This window comes from Curcuma longa, chromosome 4 (genome assembly GCF_044706935.1).
Source record: "Curcuma longa cultivar G26 ecotype Majalengka, Jawa Barat chromosome 4, ITB_CL_G26_1.1, whole genome shotgun sequence".
NCBI lineage: Eukaryota > Viridiplantae > Streptophyta > Magnoliopsida > Zingiberales > Zingiberaceae > Curcuma > Curcuma longa.
Window position 1 is genome coordinate 20,206,091 of NC_133864.1, and position 19,855 is coordinate 20,225,945.

General features: G+C 38.8%; 1 protein-coding gene across 4 annotated transcripts; it reads left to right on the top strand.

Moving 5' to 3' along the window:
* Positions 1-13,624: 13,624 nt before the first annotated feature.
* Positions 13,625-16,280, top strand: LOC141828533 (TPD1 protein homolog 1-like). 4 transcript variants are annotated; one of them, XM_074715980.1, is made up of 4 exons: positions 13,625-13,706; positions 14,316-14,480; positions 14,648-14,713; positions 15,512-16,280. In XM_074715980.1, the coding sequence occupies exons 2-4, from the start codon at positions 14,399-14,401 to the stop codon at positions 15,877-15,879; spliced, it is 516 nt and encodes a 171-aa protein (XP_074572081.1). In that variant the 5' UTR covers positions 13,625-13,706; positions 14,316-14,398; the 3' UTR covers positions 15,880-16,280. The 4 variants fall into 4 exon arrangements, with proteins under 4 accessions (XP_074572081.1, XP_074572078.1, XP_074572082.1 ...); XM_074715977.1 differs by having other exon boundaries at positions 13,634-13,706; positions 14,272-14,480; XM_074715981.1 differs by having other exon boundaries at positions 13,634-13,706; positions 14,272-14,480; positions 15,527-16,280.
* The last annotated feature ends 3,575 nt before the right edge of the window (positions 16,281-19,855 follow it).

Genomic DNA, 19,855 nt, shown 5'->3' on the forward strand with positions numbered 1-19,855 from the left:
TTTAATTTGTTAGCGAGATTTGAATGAAATTAATAGTTTATTAGTGCAGTGTTATGAGATAAATCATGTGGGACTGTTAAGGTAACGAATTCTATTGAAGTTAGTAAATAAATACAATGTTCAATTTGTCAAACTCAACTTTAAAACTTAGAAAAGAAGTTTTGAAAGCTCTTTGTGCAATTCTTTAGTTGGGCAAGGTGGAAGTAATATTTTCCCATCAACTCTTTGAAGAGATAAGATTGGGAGTGAACAAAATATCGGTGTAAACTCAAATCGAATTTTAAAGTTTAGTTAATTTGAAATTTTAAATATTTTTTTAAAATCTCAATTTATTTGATTTGGTGTTGATTTTAAAATTTAGAATTTGATTAAATCGAATCGGTATTTTTTTGTATTGTTATGATGAACAATTGACTATTATACCTCAGTCGGTGTTTAAAAGAAAAAAAATTAAATCAGATCTCAATTAATTAATGGATTCGAATGTTCAATAACAATTGTTTGATATTGTATTATTAATAAAATTTTGATTATTTTGGTATTCAATTAAATTTAATGATTTTATATCGATTCGATTTATTTGATTTTAGTAGTAAAATTCAATCCATTCAGTTTATCTAAAAAAATTAATTAGTTTTAATAGTAAAACTCAATCAACTTGAGTTTGGTCATGTTTTATCACTAAAAAAATAGATAAATTTAAGATGAAATTAGCGATGAAATATATTCATCATAAATTAATAATAAATTTTATGACAAAATTCAATCCATTCATTTTTTTCCGTTAAGATTTTTTTATTAAGATTTTTTCTTTCTTTTATATCTTAAAATTTTAGGTCTATTTAAATAATTATTGTGAATGATATTAAAATTTATATTTTTGATTTAATAATATTTTTGACAGTATTATTTATTTTTCTATTTCTTAGTATTTTTTTGAAAGTATTCTTCCGACAAGTATGACCTACCCTATACTTACATGTAAATTGGGTCATGAAAGTTTCAAATTTTATCTTAGGGTTTTGAGTCTATTTAAGTTTTAGTATTTAGAATATATTAAAATTTTTTCTTTTTTATTATGATTTTTTACCAGATTTTAAGTTTATTTAAATAATTATTTAGATGATATTAAAGTTTATATTTTTGATTTAATAATATTTTTGATAGTGCCGTTTATTTTTTTATTTCTTGGTATTTGTCTGAATCAACAAATTTTATAAGATTAATTTTAACATTCGCAATTGAATCAATAGAATCAAAACAATGCGCAAGATAATCATTATTCTATCGGTATCACCGATGATGTACTCACTCGCCGTTAGGGTGAGCAAAAGCTCGGTTAAATCGAACAAATCGACCGAACTGATTAAATTTAAAAATTCGATTCAGTTATTTCAAAATTTGAATTTTTTTCTAAAAGAATTGGTTAATTCGATTTGATTTTGATTTTAAAATTTTTATTCGGTGAAACTGAATAAACAGAATTATCAAAATAAAATTTTTTTTATAAATTCCTAAGTAAGTGAATTTATAAATCTCTAATTAATTTATAAATCTCTCATAATACTTTAAAATTTTAATTATTTCAGTTAATTTAATTTTTAATTAAATTAATTAATATTTTATCGATTCGGTTGATTCAGTTAATTAAAAAAATTTAATTCAATTCAATTTTAATTAATTCGATTTGATTCAATTCAATTTTAAGACATTCACTCCTACTTGCATTTTCTTGACTGACACTAGAATGGGCAAGAGAAAGAAGAATCTCAGATAAAATTGGTTATTATATAAATTTATTTTTATGTTAGTTTGATTTATTCAATTTTAATGGTAAATTTGGATATAATTTACACAATTTCATATCTACAGTTAACAACCAATATCTTTTTATCAAATTCAATCCAACATTAAGTTATTTCTTTTATAAAAAAGATAATTATTTCAAGTGAAAATTAATTTTTATATAAAATATTAATAACAATACTATTATCAACTCTATAGTACTTGCAATCTACAACTCCGCAATCCATTAACCCGTTTGGATTTGAAAGCATGAGGTTATAAATAGCATATAGTTAATGATGAATGGATGCAAGCAACCTCGGTGAGCTCTCTGATGCTTATTATTCTCGCAAAGTCGACCATATCGCTAGAAAAAACATCGTCAATAACTTTGAATGATGCATCGAATTTTTGATGTGCGTAAACGACGGTTATGACGTTAATGTTAAAAAATAAAGGCATCTTCAGAGGTCACCCAAGACAAGAGGAGCAGGAGAGCTGAGGTCTAGATCTAGTTTCGCTTTCAATTTGGTGGTCGGGCGCAATGAAGACTGATTATTTAACTTCTCCATGAGATGGACGAGGCTGTAAAATCCCACTATTTATACGATTTTTTACCAAAGGACGCACCTAAAGTTAAATAATCCCCAAAGGGTGCACCAAAGTTTAAGATTTCTTTATCCATATTTTTTTAAACAATACATTTTTAATAAAAATTAAAAAATAATAATTAATGGACTTAGTAGACTTAGATTGTACCTATTCCAAGTCTTGTAAGTTTATACAGTGCCCGGAGTCTAATTGTAATCTCAATTATCATCTCGAAGCATTCCAAGCAGTGCTAAGTATTTTAGAAAATTTCAGACATTATGTCAATTGACACAGATCCATAACTTTTTGATTGAGACTCAGAACCATAATTGTATAACATTTTTGTCTTCTCTATACTCAACTCTTCCCTTTTATAGCAACTTTTCATAAATCCATCAATGAGTTTCAATGAAAACTCATTAATGGACTTAGCAAACTCAGATTGCACACATTCTAAGTCCTGTAGATTTATATAGTACCCCAGAGTTTAAATGTACCCTCAATTACTGTTTAAGGCATTCCCCATACTACTCAAAAGGTTTTTTAACTTTTAGAAAATCGTGGTGCTGATTTTCGAATAATAACACCACAATGGTATTGATTTTCCGAAACCAACACTAACCTTTTTGAGAAGAACAAAATGTTGTCGTGTTGAACAACACCAAAATGGTGTTGATTTTTGAAATTAAAATCAGTACTAGATTTCGTGTCAATTGACACAGGCCTATAACTTCTTATAGGAATCATGATTACACAACATCTATACCTTATCCACACTCAACTCTTCTATATCATGATAATTTTTCAGAAATCCAAATCCTCTAGGTCTATTAATGGATTTCAATCAAACTCTATTGATGGACTTAACATACTCATATTATACCTATTCAAAGACTCGTATGTTTATGCAGTGCCCTGGAGTCCAAATGTACCCTCAGTTATCATCTCGAAGCATTCCAAGAAGTGCTTAGAAGGTTTAAAATTTTAGACTTTGTATCAATTAGCACAGGCTCATAACTTCTTAATTGAGACTCAGAATCATGATTGCACAACATTTATACTTTTTCCACACTCAACTCGTTCATTTCATGATCATTTTTGAAAATTCATTAATGAATTTTGATCAAAATCTATTGATGAACTTAGTAGACTCAAATTGCACCAATTCTAAATCATGTAGGTTTATGTAGTGTCTCGTAGTCCAAATGTGCTCTCAGTTACTGTTTGAAGGCATTTCTAATATTGTTCAAAAAGTTTTTAAATTTTTAGAAGACTATGATGTTGATTTCGAAAGATCCACTATAATGTTGTTATTCAAAGATCTGCATTGAGGTGGTGACGTTTTGATAAAATTAGCATCAAAGTCGTGATAATTTAATCAAAACATAACTAAAGTAATTTATTTATTTTTCATTTATATTTTTAATTTAATTTTATTTTTCTCTTATAATTAACTATTTAATAATAATAATAAATTTTATTTTTTTTATTTTTATTAATGTTCCTTCAATTTTATATTTTTTTATTAACTGTCTTTTGTATTTTAAAATTTTTATTTTTTAAAAAAAATGGATACATTTAGGAATCATCATAAGTTTAATGACTTAATTTTTATTAAAAATTAGTTTTTTAAGATCATGACTTTTATATGAATTCGATAAAATAATTAAATTTTTAATTTTTTTATTTGATTCAGTTCGATTTAAATAAAGAAAATTAATTTTTCCTTTAATTTAAAATTGAAAAGATGAGAAAGATATATAATAGAAAACAAATATGCTCGTTAAAAAATATGAAATTTTGCGCCCCAATATTACTCAACTTTAAATAGAGTGGTGATACACAATATGAAATGGTAGCATGAAATCGTAGCATGACACTCACATTGGTAGCCATTTGCATGCAGTGAGACCCACTACATGCAAAAGTGTCATGCTACACTTTCATGCTACCATTTCATGGTAAGAATCATTTCTCCTTTAAATAAGCCTTCGATAAAAATCTGCTTGTTTATAAATTATACGTGGGAGATCATCCTGTTGACCCAAGCCTCTTCGAGAACGTCATCCTCCGGGATCGAGGCGGAGAAGGGGATGGGATGGTGGAGCAGCTGGAGTAAGATTCGGACCTAGCAAGGAAGGGGTAGCAAGAGAGGTGACTTTTCCTTTCTCGGCCATCTTCGTTGCTTGCCCGCTCTCCGCCGTGGCTGTCATAGCGGAGACGGAGCACTGATAGCCGTGGGGAATGCTGGGAGGGTCCAAAGAGACATCTTTTTTGGGATCCATCCAAGCAGGTGTTAGAATATTTAATTTATTATATATATTAAATATTCTATTAAATATTCTGTTTAGAATAAATCGTATTAAATATTCTGTTTAGAATAAATCGTCTAGAATAAGTCCCTATACTCATGTATAAATAGGGACCTATGGCTTGTAATATTTCAATTCAATTCAGAAAGCATATGTTTTTTACCGACATGGTATCAGAGCCCTAGATCATTGGCTTCTATCTGGCGCCGCCGCCACCATCCGGACGCCGCCACCATCCGAAACGTGCTTTCCCTTCTTCCCTCCCATCACGCTGCTTTCCCTTCTTCCCTCCCATCACGCTGCTGGTCGCCGAAGAAAGAAACTGCTACAGCAAACAAAGCAAAAATTGGTGGCCCATGCAGGTTCGAACTGCCGACCTTCCAATTGGTGATTTCTTCTTCTAACCATCATCCTAAAGCCATGATGCTACAAAACTGCTGCAACCATTGCCTTTATTTGGGAGAGGCGACGTCCTTTATTTCCATGACACCTCGTTATTGGTAGACTCCTTCCACTGTCGACGCCCAAGCCACAACAAGACGCAGCGAGGTCAAGGTACTCTAGCAATTTTGATGGCTCCGGTGGTCGAATTTTGATCGTCGACTCCTGCTTCGATCGTCGACGCATCTGTGTGGTCAGATTTTGATTTCGTTACTTTCGGATCTGAATTACTTCCTTGAATTCTTTCTTTATGTCTCTCAATATGGATCGTGTTAATGCTCGATCGGACAAGTCTGCTAGATGTCGTCGTTGTCCGAATGCTGAACATGCTTACACTCATTGCCCCAACATTGAGTGTCGTTATTGCCACAAAAAGGGTCATGTCCGTCAGAACTGCCCAAAACTGAGTCGCAGATCTTCTACAGCTGGTTCTTCCTCCTCCATAGCCGCCGTCACAAAGGTTTTGCAGCCGCCTCAGCCCACTACTCCTACCCTTATGGATATCCATAAACTACTCACTCAGGTTTTATCTACCAAACCTTCATTAGCCACCACATCAGGTAACCGACAATGGTTCTTAGATTCTGCTTGTTGCAACCATATGACCTCTAACATTAATCTGCTACATTCTATAAAACCTCTCACCACCTCGCCTCCCATTCACACTGCAAATGGTGCCCCCATGAAAATCACACATACTGGTCATGCCACTTCACCATCTCTCCAAGATGTCTACTACATTCCCCATTTAACATTAAACCTTGTTTCTATTGGTCAGTTGGTTGAGCAGGGACTTACTGTTATTTTCACGTCTTCTGGTGTACAGGTTCAGGATTCGCAGACGGGCCAGATTCTTGGGACGGGGCGCAAGAAGGGTCGCCTGTTTGAGCTTTGTTCCCTTCAACCCTTTCCTTCTATCTCTGCTGTCGTTTCTCCTTCTTCCATCTATCAGTGGCATCTCAGACTTGGACATGCTTCATCACATAACCTCCGATCTCTTGCTACTAAAGGTTTTTTTGGTTCTATTAAATTTGAATCTTTTGATTGTGTGCATTGCAAGCTTGGCAAACAACCAGCACTCTCTTTCTCAAATAATCATTCTATTGCTGATAAACCTTTTTCCCTAGTTCACTCAGATATTTGGGGGCCCTCTCCCATTGGAACGTTCAAAGGTTATCGATATTTTGTAATCTTTGTTGATGATTATTCCCGATTCACTTGGATTTATTTTTTGAAAAATCGTTCTGAACTTGCCTCGACTTACTCCACATTTGCAAAAATGATTCAAACACAATTCTCATGTCCTATTAAAACACTCCGCACTGACAATGCTTTGGAATATAATGATTCTACCTTTCTCAATTTTCTTTCTACCCAGGGCACTGTTGTTCAACGTTCATGTCCTTACACTTCACAACAAAATGGTAGGGCTGAACGTAAACATAGGCACATTCTAGATACTGTTCGTGCCATGCTCCTTTCTGCTTCGTGTCCTGATCGGTTTTGGGGAGAAGCTGCCCTTACTGCTGTCTATACAATCAACCGGATGCCTTCTTCTGTACTTCAGGATGCCATTCCTTACGAGAAACTCTTTGGTCAGCCACCAGATTACTCCATTCTTCGTCCATTTGGCTGTGTCAGTTTCGTCCACCTTCCCCCACATGAACGAAACAAATTGGAGCCTCAGAATCGTCTGTGTTGTTTGTTGGGATATGGGGTAGAACATAAAGGCTATCGTTGTTGGGATCCTGTGTCAAATCGAATTCGTATTTCTCGTCATGTCACCTTTTGGGAACATAAGATGTTCTCTTCTGAGTCCAAATTTACCATTCCTTTTCATACTGATTCTCCTTTCTTTGTTTTGGATCCACCTCCTTCTTCTGCAGATCCCGAGCTCACACAGATTCATGTTGACACTGCCGATGCTTCCCCGTCAACAACTGATTCCCCTTTCTTTGTTTTGGATCCATCTCCTTCTTCTGCAGGTCCCGAGCTCACACAGATTCCTATTGACACTGTCAATGCTTCCCCGTCACCTCAAGCTGACTCATCTGCGTCTCTTGAACAAGCATCTCAAGTCCCTGCTGCCACTGGTCGACGTTCAACCCGTGTAAGTCGTCCTCCTTCTCATCTCCTTGATTACCATTGTTTCTCTGCCATTCTATCTAACCATGAGCCTAGGACTTTTCGTGAGGCAAACTGTGATCCAATGTGGCGTGAGGCTATGTCTGAGGAACTGCAGGCTCTTGAGAAGACTGGGACTTGGGATATCGTTGATCTACCACCTGGCAAGAAACCTATTAACTGCAAATGGGTGTACAAGATCAAAACAAATTCTGATGGATCTGTTGAGCGCTACAAAGCTCGTCTTGTGGCCAGAGGTTTCTTACAGGAGTACGGCATTGACTATGAAGAGACATTTGCTCCTGTTGCCCGTTTGACTTCTCTACGTTGTCTTTTAGCTATTGCTGCTGCTCGTCGATGGTCTCTTCACCAGTTGGATGTGAAGAATGCTTTTCTTCATGGAGATCTTTCTGAGGAGGTTTATATGAGTCCGCCGCCAGGTTCAGACATTTCGGGGAAGGTATGTAAGTTACGTCGTGCTCTTTATGGTCTGAAGCAGGCACCACGAGCTTGGTTCGCCAAGTTCAGCTCAGCACTTATTCAGTATGGGTTTACCGCCTCTCCCTATGACTCTGCTTTATTCATTCGTCGCTCCTCATCCGGGATTATTATTCTATTGTTATATGTTGATGATATGGTGATCACTGGAGACGATGCCTCTGGAATATCTGATTTGCAGACCTATCTTCATCAGCATTTTGATATGAAGAGTCTTGGTAAGCTGCGTTACTTTCTAGGTCTTGAGATTTCCGACACGGCAGATGGTATCTATTTGTCCCAGGCAAAGTATGCTTCTGACCTCATCTCCCGTGCTGGTCTGACTGACAGCAAGACTGCATCAACTCCACTTGAGGCAAACTGTCGTCTCACTCCTCTCGATGGCGCCCCTCTTGAGGACCCCACACTCTATCGCCAGTTAGTGGGCTCCCTGATATATCTGACAGTCACTCGTCCTGACATAGCTCATGCAGTTCACATCGTTAGTCAGTTCATGACTAGTCCCTGTACAGCTCATCATTCTGCTGTATTACGTATTCTTCGCTATGTTAAGGGCACTCTTCTACATGGTCTTCACTTCTCTGCTGATTCATCATTGGTGCTCACTGGTTACTCTGATGCTGATTGGGCAGGCGATCCCACTGACCGACGCTCCATCACTGGTTATTGTTTCTTCTTGGGTGATTCCCTTGTTTCCTGGCGAAGCAAGAAACAGACTGTCGTTTCTCGTTCCAGCGCTGAGTCAGAGTATCGTGCACTTGCTGATTCTACTTCCGAGCTTCTTTGGATTCGACGACTTCTCTCTGATCTTGGCATTCCTCAACCGCCAGCCACCGATCTTCATTGTGATAGTCAGAGTGCCATTCAAATTTCTCGAAATGATGTGTTTCATGAGCGCACTAAGCACATCGAGATCGATTGCCATTTTGTACGGCAGCATGTTAGTGCTGGCACTGTGCAATTGCAGTCCGTGTCTACCGAACATCAGATTGCAGATATCTTCACCAAGTCTCTCTTGCCGGGTCGCTTCTCTATGTTATTGAGCAAACTCAAGCTGATCTCTACTCTACCACCTTGAGTTTGAGGGGGGGTGTTAGAATATTTAATTTATTATATATATTAAATATTCTATTAAATATTCTGTTTAGAATAAATCGTATTAAATATTCTGTTTAGAATAAATCGTCTAGAATAAGTCCCTATACTCATGTATAAATAGGGACCTATGGCTTGTAATATTTCAATTCAATTCAGAAAGCATATGTTTTTTACCGACACGTAGCTCGAATCCATGCAAAGATCTTGAAAGCTAGGAATACCAGGTGGGCTTTGTCCCTAATTGCTTCAGTTATTCGACTACTCTAGCACGGGGTGCTGATGTGCAATTAAAGAAGGTTGGTGAACAAGTTCATTGTTGTGGGCTTTGAGTTCTTTGATGTTGTTATTGGAAATGCAATTATAAACCTTTATGTTAAACGGGAGTGAATGACCAGTGTTTGCAAATCTTTTTATGATATGAAAAATTGGAATGTTTATTCATGCATGACACTAGTTGGGCTATTTAGCGTGGAAGAAGTGTAACTTACAAAGTGGAGTCTCAGTTGCAGAGTTGATCCTGGTTGTACAGATTCGTGGCATCACTATCAAGATCGGTCTGGATTCAGAGGCCAACATAAGAGATGTATTTATGGGAGCTTGTGAAAAATCTTTAAATACGGGCAAATTGAGTGAAGCTTCTGGTTTTATGTAAGAAAGGTGGAAATCTTAAAGTTTTTGGTCTCTGTAGTGAGGACAAATTGTGAAAGGCGACTAAAGGAGACAGATAAAAAATAAGACAGTTGATTTATCTGCAGTAGCAAAATTTGGATAAGTCACCTTACCAATCAAGGATGCCAACATTAATGGCACAACAAGGGCTATCTGTCCTGAGTGGTAGTTATACAGTGCACACGAAGGATATATCACATTTCCAGACATGTCATGAACCAGATTCCTTTAGTTTATCTTCTATAACTAACATAAATTCTGTTATGGAGTAGTCAAGAACAAACCAAGGATTACTCAACCATCATTCAGGTTTTCATGCGGTGTAGTTTCTGCTTGATGACAATCCTCGATTGCTTGTTGATCAATTTGTCAAAATGAATTATCGATGCTCATTCTATTGGAGAAAATCTTCTTCAGTCACAACAGCATGTGCAATAGTCTAATCAAACTTGTGTACAGATTGTTTAGAACTAACATCAGTTACCGCAAAGGCATCAACAAAGCATGCAGAACCAACATCAACTGATACCAAAGAATGACCCTTTGAGACAGTCCTCGTCAGCCTCACATTTTGACTTACGGACCTAGTACCAGCAACATTATTCTGCTGAAGTTCATGACAAAAGTGTTCAAGTTTTAGGTCCTTGCTCAACTCTAAAGATTGTAGTGTTTCGATTTCAAAGGATTCTCAGTGGTAGTTGCATCCACACCAGCAGCCTGATGGATTTCAGTTGTGTATGTAGTGGATCAGAAGTGGAGGAACTCCTGCAGTTTCAGTGTCATCCTCAACTAATTCAACAACCCAAGACCGTTGATAAATTATCATTCCAATAACTTCAGGAAGAACTTTATCAAAGATTGTCTGGGAAAAACAAAGCTCGACAACCTCTTTGCTCTGCTCGAGAATTGGATCCCACAAACGGAGAATATATGAAGCGACAAAACCATTTAAAACAATAGAGATGGCTATTGCTTCTACATCATGCTCGCAGTGTCCCTCGAAAAAGGGAATGTGCAAAGAAGCTAACTGTGTGAAAGCTCAGGAGTTGATTATGCATATGGATACCTGTAGCAGGGATCTGCGCTAGTTTCTTCGTAATTGTGTAGCAGAGATGCTGAATTCGAAAGAAAAGCATGCGACGTGATAGACTTCGCACGTACTTGCATGTACTTGCACTTCTCCCAGATCCCAGGGGCGTCCCACAGTCTTTAGGATGGAACCTTGGCATCTCGGATAATCGGGATTTCTTCCCAAGTCCTTTTATAACTTTTTATATTGATTTACTAGTTCTAAACTTATGGAATCATTTCCTCTAATTACTTCTTGGAATTTTTCAGATTTTATATCTCCTCTGATATTAGTGACTAGCAAGTGCTTAAAGGTCCATTGAGTTAGGTGCAACTGATTCAGGTATTAAAGGTATGATGTCTGTTGTGCTAAGAGGAGGATGAAGACGTATGATATCTGCTATATCAAGGAGAGGATGTAGAGGTATGATATCTGTTCGGCAGAAAGAAGGATGTAGAGGTATGATATATATTGTGCTGAGGGGAAGATGTAGAGGTATGATATTTGTTGTGCCGAGGGGAGGATATAAAGGTATGATATTTATTATGCGGAGAGGAAAATGTGGATGTATGATATTTATTGTACCGAATGGACAATATAGAGGTATGGTATCTGTTGTGTCGAGGGATAGCTTGGGAATGATGAGGTGCGCTTGGGGATCTCGTGGAGTAGTTCAATTGGGGGGCATCGGGAGAATGGGGGAGTGACTCGAGGTTGAGCGGGACCAAACTGTGGAAGGGTTTATGTGTTGTGCCGAGGGATAGCTTGGGAATGATGAGGTACGCTCAAGGTTCTTGTGGAGTAGTTCAATTGGGGGGGGGGGGGGGGGGGGGGGGGGGGGGGGGGGGCATCGGGAGAATGGGGGAGTGATTCGAGGTTGAGTGGGACCAAACTGTGGAAGGGTTTATAAGGATTGGGTAAGGAGTCATTCGGAGAAGTAGTCTTTTGGATCAGAGGGGGTTAATTCCTTGAAGCCAAATAGAAAAGGGTGGTGCTTCGATTTTGAATGGGCAAGATAGGTTGGAGGGAGAGTAAGCGACTAGGCTAGAATATGAGGGATGATTGATAATGGAGTCAAAGGTAGGTTAGTATCTCTATGTAAATGACTATGGGGGAGCAAGTCAGGGCCCTACGCCCGAGACCTCCAGGCCCCTATGCTCGATGGAGTTATCATTATCCGAGTTCCTGTGCTTGAAGTGCCTAGGTCTTTGTTTCCAACGAAATCATCATTCGGGTTCTACGCCCGAGACCCCCAGGTCCTTATGCCCAATAGAGTTATCATCATATGAGTCTTTGTGCCTGAAGTCCTAGTTCCTGCGCCCAACAAAATCATCATCTAAGCCTTACGTCCGAGACCCCCGGGACCTTATGGATAGAATTATCATCATCCAGACCCTACACCTGAGACCCCTCGAGTCTATATATCCAGTGGAGTTATCATCATTTAGAGTGATTCGAGGTTGAGTGGGACCAAACTGTGGAAGGGTTTATGATTGGGTAAGGAGTCATTCGGAGAAGTAGTCTTTTGGATCAAAGGGGGTTAATTCCTTGAAGCCAAATAGAAAAGGGTGGTGCTTCGATTTTGAATGGGCAAGATAGGTTGGAGGGAGAGTAAGCGACTAGGCTAGAATATGAGGGATGATTGATAATGGAGTCAAAGGTAAGTCAGTATCTCTATGTAAATGACTATGGGGAGCAAGTCAGGGCCCTACGCCCGAGACCTCCAGGCCCCTATGCTCGATGGAGTTATCATTATCCGAATTCCTGTGCTTGAAGTGCCTAGGTCTTTGTTTCCAACGAAATCATCATTCGGGTTCTACGCTTGAGACCCCCAGGTCCTTATGCCCAATAGAGTTATCATCATATGAGTCTTTGTGCCTGAAGTCCTCAAGTTCCTGCGCCCACCAAAATCATCATCTAGGCCTTTACGTCCGAGACCCCCGGGACCTTATGCTCGATAGAATTATCATCATCCAGACCCTACACCTGAGACCCCTCGAGTCTATATATCCAGTGGAGTTTTCATCATTTAGACCCTACGCTCGAGAATTTCGGATCCCTGTGTCTGGCGAAGTTATCATCTTCTGGGTCTCTACCCCCAAAGTCCCTTGGTCCTTGTGCTCGATGGAATCATTATCCGAACTTTGCGCCCAAGACCCAAGGTCCTTATACTCAACGGAGTTACTATCATTCGAGTCCTTACACACGAAGTGCTCGAGTTCTTGCACCTGGCTGAATCATCATCTAGGTCTTTGCACTTGAAGCCCTCGAGTTCCTGCACCTGACGGAATCACCATCCGGGTCCTTGCACTCGAAGCTCTCGGGTTCTCAATTCGGCCACATTCTTATTTTCCCAACCTCTTGTCAGCAAAGGAGATCCAAATTTCATTGATTTTCCTACATCATGTCGGATTATCTTTAATTTATTTTTTGAAATATATTCATGTTCTAAAATCCACTCGGCCCCTAAAGTTTCCATGTTATGTCTGTGCTTTGGACCCTAAATTGAGTCTTGTTCGCACAATTTCTCGACTCTATTTGGAGGAGGTTCTCATATTACCCAGGAGGTTCTCATATTACCCCCGAGTACTGGCAATTCACAACCTGCAATTCACTGACCCATTAGGATTTGAAAGCATGAGGTTATAAATAGCGTAGGTAACCGAAGGAGGAAGCTATGTTTTGACATTAATCCTAATTCTAATTCTCTTCATCTTTTATATTCTTTTCCTTTTCTTGATCGTGATCTCACGATGACTTAGACAGACATAAGGATGAATCTCGCCGGAGCAACTCCTGGCTTTTAACCGAATATAATCGTCATTTACTGCTCCATTACTCATCGTTTCCACTATTTTCCTTTTGACATTTAAGCGCGGGCATTTCTGGTAAAAGGCTAAGTGAACAACAAGATTACGAAAATACCCACGCGGTTTGGTTCCCAGATGTTAAATCGGATTAGTGAACCGGTAGAACATAAACCGGGTGTCAACCCTATATAAGCATCCACTGATGAGATATGAATCATTCGACTAATCCTTCTCCTCATCGCTCATGTCTCGCCGCGCCTGGCTGCACGATTCCCGACAGCAATTGTAGCTTCCCCGTGCGCCCATGAGGTTCGATCTCTTCTCCAAAACCCTTCTCTGTTCCTGATTTGGATCTATGTTGTTTTTGTTTCCTATTCTTGGGCGCATCGAGCTCGGATCGGAGCGGCGGAGAATAGATCGCGAGCTTGGTTGTGTTTGTCCTTCGTTTTCCATTCTGGTGCTACTTCGCCGATCTGTGAGTTCTTCCTCCTCCTGCTCTGCCGCCTGCCGCCTGCCGCGAGCATTTCCGGCTGCGGGCCTCCTCTCGGCACCCGAGGCTGTTTCCGCTCCGAGCGACAATCGCTCGGCGCGGAGGGATTGCCCTCGTGAGGCCTCGAGTCCCGAGGCCCCATGCCGCAAACGGGAATGTTGTGGGAACACCACGAGTTTCCTTCCACCGAAGCGATCCTCCTTTTTGCCTTTTTGGAGATTTAGGGCAGCGACGGGACTGATTGATCGATCTCCACTCCCTGTTGTAGACTTGCTTTTGGCTCCCAACCCGAGGCGTCTCCAAGTCAAATTTTCCTCTTCTCCTTTTTCTTTGTCGATAAAGTTGTGCTTTACATTGACTTGCACCGCCCTTCTTCTGCTGCAGCGTAAGTCTCTTTATAAAGAGTTCTAAAGCGCAAAGGTTTCTAGTTTCTAGCTAGGGTTTCCATTGAGCCTGCGATCTCCTCCTGCAAACCAAGAATCGAGGGTGAATATTTCGAGACGTGAGGAGGATGAAAGGCGATTCAACACGGCTTTTCGCTGCGGCCACGGCGGCAATTTCGGCGGTTGCGCTCCTGCTTCTGCTCGCCTTCGGTCAGTGTCAAAACAAACTCCTCTTGCTACTTTAATTCTCCCTTCCTTTTTTTCGCAATTATAAAAATTATGTATTTTTGTTCATGGTTATTTTTATTTATCGATCTTTCCCCTCCACGGTCGATTATAATTTTGATCGATTAAGATTTGTTCCTCTCTTTGTCCAGTGTTCAATCTGCCGCGGATCAATCTCGTCTCCCAACACCACCGCAGGCTACTTCAAGTTCATGAAGGTATATCACTATTTCATAATTAATTTAATGGCATACCCCAGGATGCCCCAAGCCAATCCCAATCCGTTCAATCGCCATAACTGCGTGAGATCGAACGGCCGCACGAGCCGGAAGCGGGGCCCACGGGTGGTTGCGCTGCGCGCACCGTGCGTCCGCCCGGAGCTACCACCGTCCGCACGACAATTACTGAACCTGACAACTAATTCCCTGCTGTCGTAACATGTTGTCGAGGATCGAAATAGTAAATTAGAAACTGACAACCCCTCGCTCTGCTTCATCTCTCTTATTCTCATCTTCTTCTGATGTTCTGCCGGTCTATTTCTCATTTATACCCTCGTGTTGTTTTCCACCAGCGGTTGAGTTTGATTTTGCTTGGGTCTTGGTCTCTTCATGGATCTGGTTAGGCTAAGTAAAACACAGCAACTTCTGCTGCCGAGATGCAATGCATCCACCTCGTTTGTTGTACCTCATTTTTTAAACATAGCTTTCGCCTGAGTTTGGTTTTGTAAGTGTTTGATTAGTTTAGTGATGGAAGCTATTAAGATATGCTAAAGGAACTTTTTTTTTTTTTGTAAGTTGCTCTAGTACATGTAAGTCTGCGCGACGCGGCCGCACTCTCGCTTAGAATACGATTGTGGAGGCGCAATGCTCTCGGCCTTTTTATATGTTAAGATGTTGGGCTTCATGATGAGACAAAAAAGATTTCTTTGTCGCCTGTCACTTCAATTTTATTTTGTTTTTAATTGCGCTGTGCGTGACTTTTTTGTTCATGTGCTTAATTGTTTGCATTGTTGGAAGGGGATGATGGTACAGGTTCAACGTCATCGAGTTCTACGGAGCGGATTGGTGACGCGTGCAGCATCGACGACATCGTAGTGCACCAGGGCGCGACGGGGCCACTGCCGAGCGGGATTCCGACGTACACTGTGTCAGTCCTGAACCTCTGCTCCGTCTCCGGCGGCTGCGCCGTGGGCCACATCCATCTCAGCTGCGGTGCCTTCAGCTCGGCCCGCCTTATCAACCCCCGCGTCTTCCGCCGCCTCCGCATCAACGACTGCCTCCTCAACGACGGCCGCCCGATGGCCCCCGGCTCCGTCGTCTCCTTTCAGTACGCCAACTCCTTTTCCTACCCCCTTGCCATCTCCAACGCCTCGTGCGTGCGCTAGGGTGCCCATGATCCTGACACCACGACGTACGCCTATAAACAGACAAAAAAACAAGAAACTTACATTTTAATTCCTCGTCCTTTTCTCCCTCGCCCGACCTTTTTAGCTGTCTCTGATGCTGGCAAGCGTCTACTTTGTTTCCCAACTTTACTGCTCTCTACTCGTTTTGGGCCTTTATTTAGGCCACAGGCATAGCTGCTTCCTGTGTACATAGGTATATAGTTGAACACAAAGAGAGAGAGAGAGAGAGAGTATTATAAACATAAATCACTAGTAGTAGTTAATGAGAACAAGTTACCTGGATGTGTAGGATGGCGTCTCATTTGATTTGCACCAAGAAGATAGTGAAAAGCCACTTGCGACATGGCAATCAATCAAAGGCTGTATATTGCAAGTATTTTGGTACTATATATATATTTATATATAATACGGAAACGAAATTATTCGATTGTTCTCATCCTGTATTGATTATTTGATATTTGATTACGTTAACCTGAGCAGGCTTCTTTTTTATTTTGACAAAATTTGCTGACAAGTGTTAGTACTAGTATACGCATGATGAAGGATGGGCACTGTTACTCCAATGATGCCGACAACAGCCGTACCAATTCAGTTCCTTCCACTGACTAAAGTTAAAGTAGAGTTGCAAACCTAATTATTTTTAGAGCCCGAGCCTTTATTATCCACATCTCTAATCCACTGATAATGCAACTCTTTTTCCCGTACTCGAGCACTGAAAGTCCCTAGTAGCCCGGTTTATAATGGTCTTAATTTGTAACCTGTCTTCATCTTATTGGTACTTGAAGACTACTTAAGTACTCACACAACAGTGAGGAACTTTAAGTTATAAATAGATGATGCGGTGATTCAATATCACTGCCTCTTTTTCTCCACAATATACTGACATGACTATTTATTGAGCTAATATAATTAAGAAACGGCTCAACAAGTTCATGATTATTAATTGAATGGAATTATATATATAACAAAAATCAAAGGAGCTTTTTTTATTGAAATAGTCAAAAGAGTTTTTTTATTTATTATTAAAAAAATATTTCATCTCACTTCAATATAGATATTTATCTTTAATCAATATTAATAATCTTATTAACAACGATAAATATATAAATTATATTTATCTCTAATCAATATTGATCAATATTATATTATAATAGTTATATTATAATATAAATAATATATTTTTAATCAATATTATTTAGTATTATATTACAACAGATATAAAACCGTAATTAATAATAATTATGAGATAGTAATTGTACAATTATATAATAATTATTTTTAAACATAAATGTAGTATGAGATGAGATATAGTACTATTTTGATAATAAATAAAAATTTTGACGCATGGGCATTGGGCCCAGACAAAAAAAAAAATAGTTATTATACATTTTTACCTTAAAGCCTAAACGTTCGTCTCCTTCTCTTTCTGCGGCAAGCCATGCCCTCCACACTCCGCAGCAACAAGGAAGCTCAATCAAAGATAATTCTAAATTTTTGTTGTTTCTGTTCTGTTAAAAAGATGGTGACGCAGACACACCGCCGCTCGTGCTGCCTAACATGGCGAGTTAGCCTCCCAAGCGATCGTGGCCCCACTAAGTAACGACGCAACATAGCTAATCCAAACAAATTACTAGTATTCATATATCTATTATCTTTCTCCTCTCTGTTGTTGGATTAACCGGTTAAGCTGAAGCAAGTAGCACCCAATCGAAAACTCCACCTTTGCGTTTGCTCCATGGCATTAGCTTCTGCTGTCACCGTGAGGAAGCCTACAATCGGCTTCCATCGGCCCTCGACAGGCTCAGAAATCTTAAACCATAATAAGTATATATATCTTTAGTAATTTTCAAAGATCAATACGGTATAACAGATATAAGAATCATACAAATTCATACAATGCATGTCATGTCATACAATGCAACAGTCATATATCATACAAGTGCAATAGTCATAATCATACAAGTGCAACAGTCACATACAAAGATACTGTAAACAACAATGCAATATAATATAACAACAAATATATGGTAGCACTAACACAGGCAGTGCTATAATGATTGCACCCACATAAGCAGTGCTTATTTATTTATTTTTATTAGGAAATCACTATATCCATAATACATAGATTTTTTAAAAATTCAAAATTAAAAGAATAAAACAATGGAGTTGTTAGAGTTAAAGAATTTGATTTTTCACAACTACCAACAGATCCTGGACTAAAAAGTATAATTTGTGTTTATAATATTAATATTAGGGATCAAATTTAAAGGACATATTTGTAAAATGATCCATATCAACTTTCAGGTTACAAATTCTCAAAATAAAAAATTTGAAGTAATCCAATTTGGATAATCTAATTTTTTATAATTTAAGGAATTAGGTGATTGATTGGAATATAGTATAGAAAAAGATGTTGCGTTTGTATTGCTATCTTTTCAAGATAACTAAGGAAAAATAAATAGGAGAGATTTTTGTCAGCGAAGGATTTACAAATTAAAAGGGTAAAGATAGGTTAAATATTTATATTGGTCAGCCTGATAGTGAACATCATAAAACTCGAATGAATTGTGAAGCTTTAATAAATCAAGATGAACATATTCAATCAATTTTGCACAAACAGTCAAAGCAAATGTAAAATAATTATCATATCCATCTCAATATATGTTTTGATTGATTATATTAGAGTTTTGTTACAACAAGGGAATTCATTTCAGGATCATGATGAAATTGAAGATTCTCTTAATCCAAATAACTTTATATTGGAAATTATTTCACAATCTATCGAAAATTGTTGTTGGAGTTACAAGGGACTTTCTGAATTAAAAATTATAACAAATTCAACTTTAGACTTATCTATTAAATGGTCTGAACTGATACTCTCAAGCTACCGGCAAGAAGGATGAGTTGTAGTATTGTCTGAGTACGAAAAGGATCTCGATGGCTGACTATCGAGTGTTTTTCGAGCTCGAGTGGGAAGTTGAGCAATGAGTGTTCCTGAGTGTCTGCTTCCTGGGTCCAAGTGGTAGGCCGAGTCCGAGTAGGGATGTCACCCGACTGTCGAGGTCGAGTGAGTCGAGCACCAAGTCGAGATATTGAATCGCTCAAGCAAGTTGCCTAGTCGAGACACCGAATGTTCGACTGTTGAATATCACCCGAGCCTGGTACCCAGTTGGGAAAGCGATGTAGCGTACTCGAGAATTAATCTCGAGTCTGAGTGGGTTTTCGAGTGTTCGAAAATAGAAAAGTCGAGGCTTGCGTTGAATACAGTTTCCTTAAAATATATTCATCCCCTCCGATGGTGTTTCGAGGTTACATTAGACGTCTGTTTTTCAGGATACAACTACAGAACCACAAATGCAACCTAGCACAGGTTGTTTATGACGAATTGAGAGAATACCCAAACGCTATCACACTAGCCTTGTCAAGTGGATTACCCGATAGGGAAGAGAACGAGGTGTAGGTGTAATCAACCTCCATAGTTATAATGTTTGTTTGACAATATGTTAAAGGGGGGGGTTGGTCAAGGTTGACCAAGTTGGTGAGAGAATCCAAGCAAGTTAAGTTTGATTGGATGCTTGAAAATAAGTTGGAGAGAAGTCCAAGTAGGGCCATATTGATCAAATGCTTGACGATCAAGTGAGAAGTATAGTTAGGTTAAGGTTAACCAGATTACTAGTAAATTTAGGAAAAGTATAGACATGTCAATGATGATTGAATGTCTGGCAAGGGAAAAGTCTAAGCATGTTAAGAGCGACCGGATGCTTTGCTAGAGGAAAATCTTAAAGGAGTGGATCTTAAGTAGTGAGAAGTCTTGGAGAAATGAATTTCAAACAAGAGAAAAATTCTAAAGGGGTTAATCTTAAATAGTGAGAAGTCTTGGAGGAGTGAAACTCCAAACAAAAAATTCTAAGAGAGAGAACTTCAGGTAGTGAGAAGTTTTAGAAGAATGAACTCT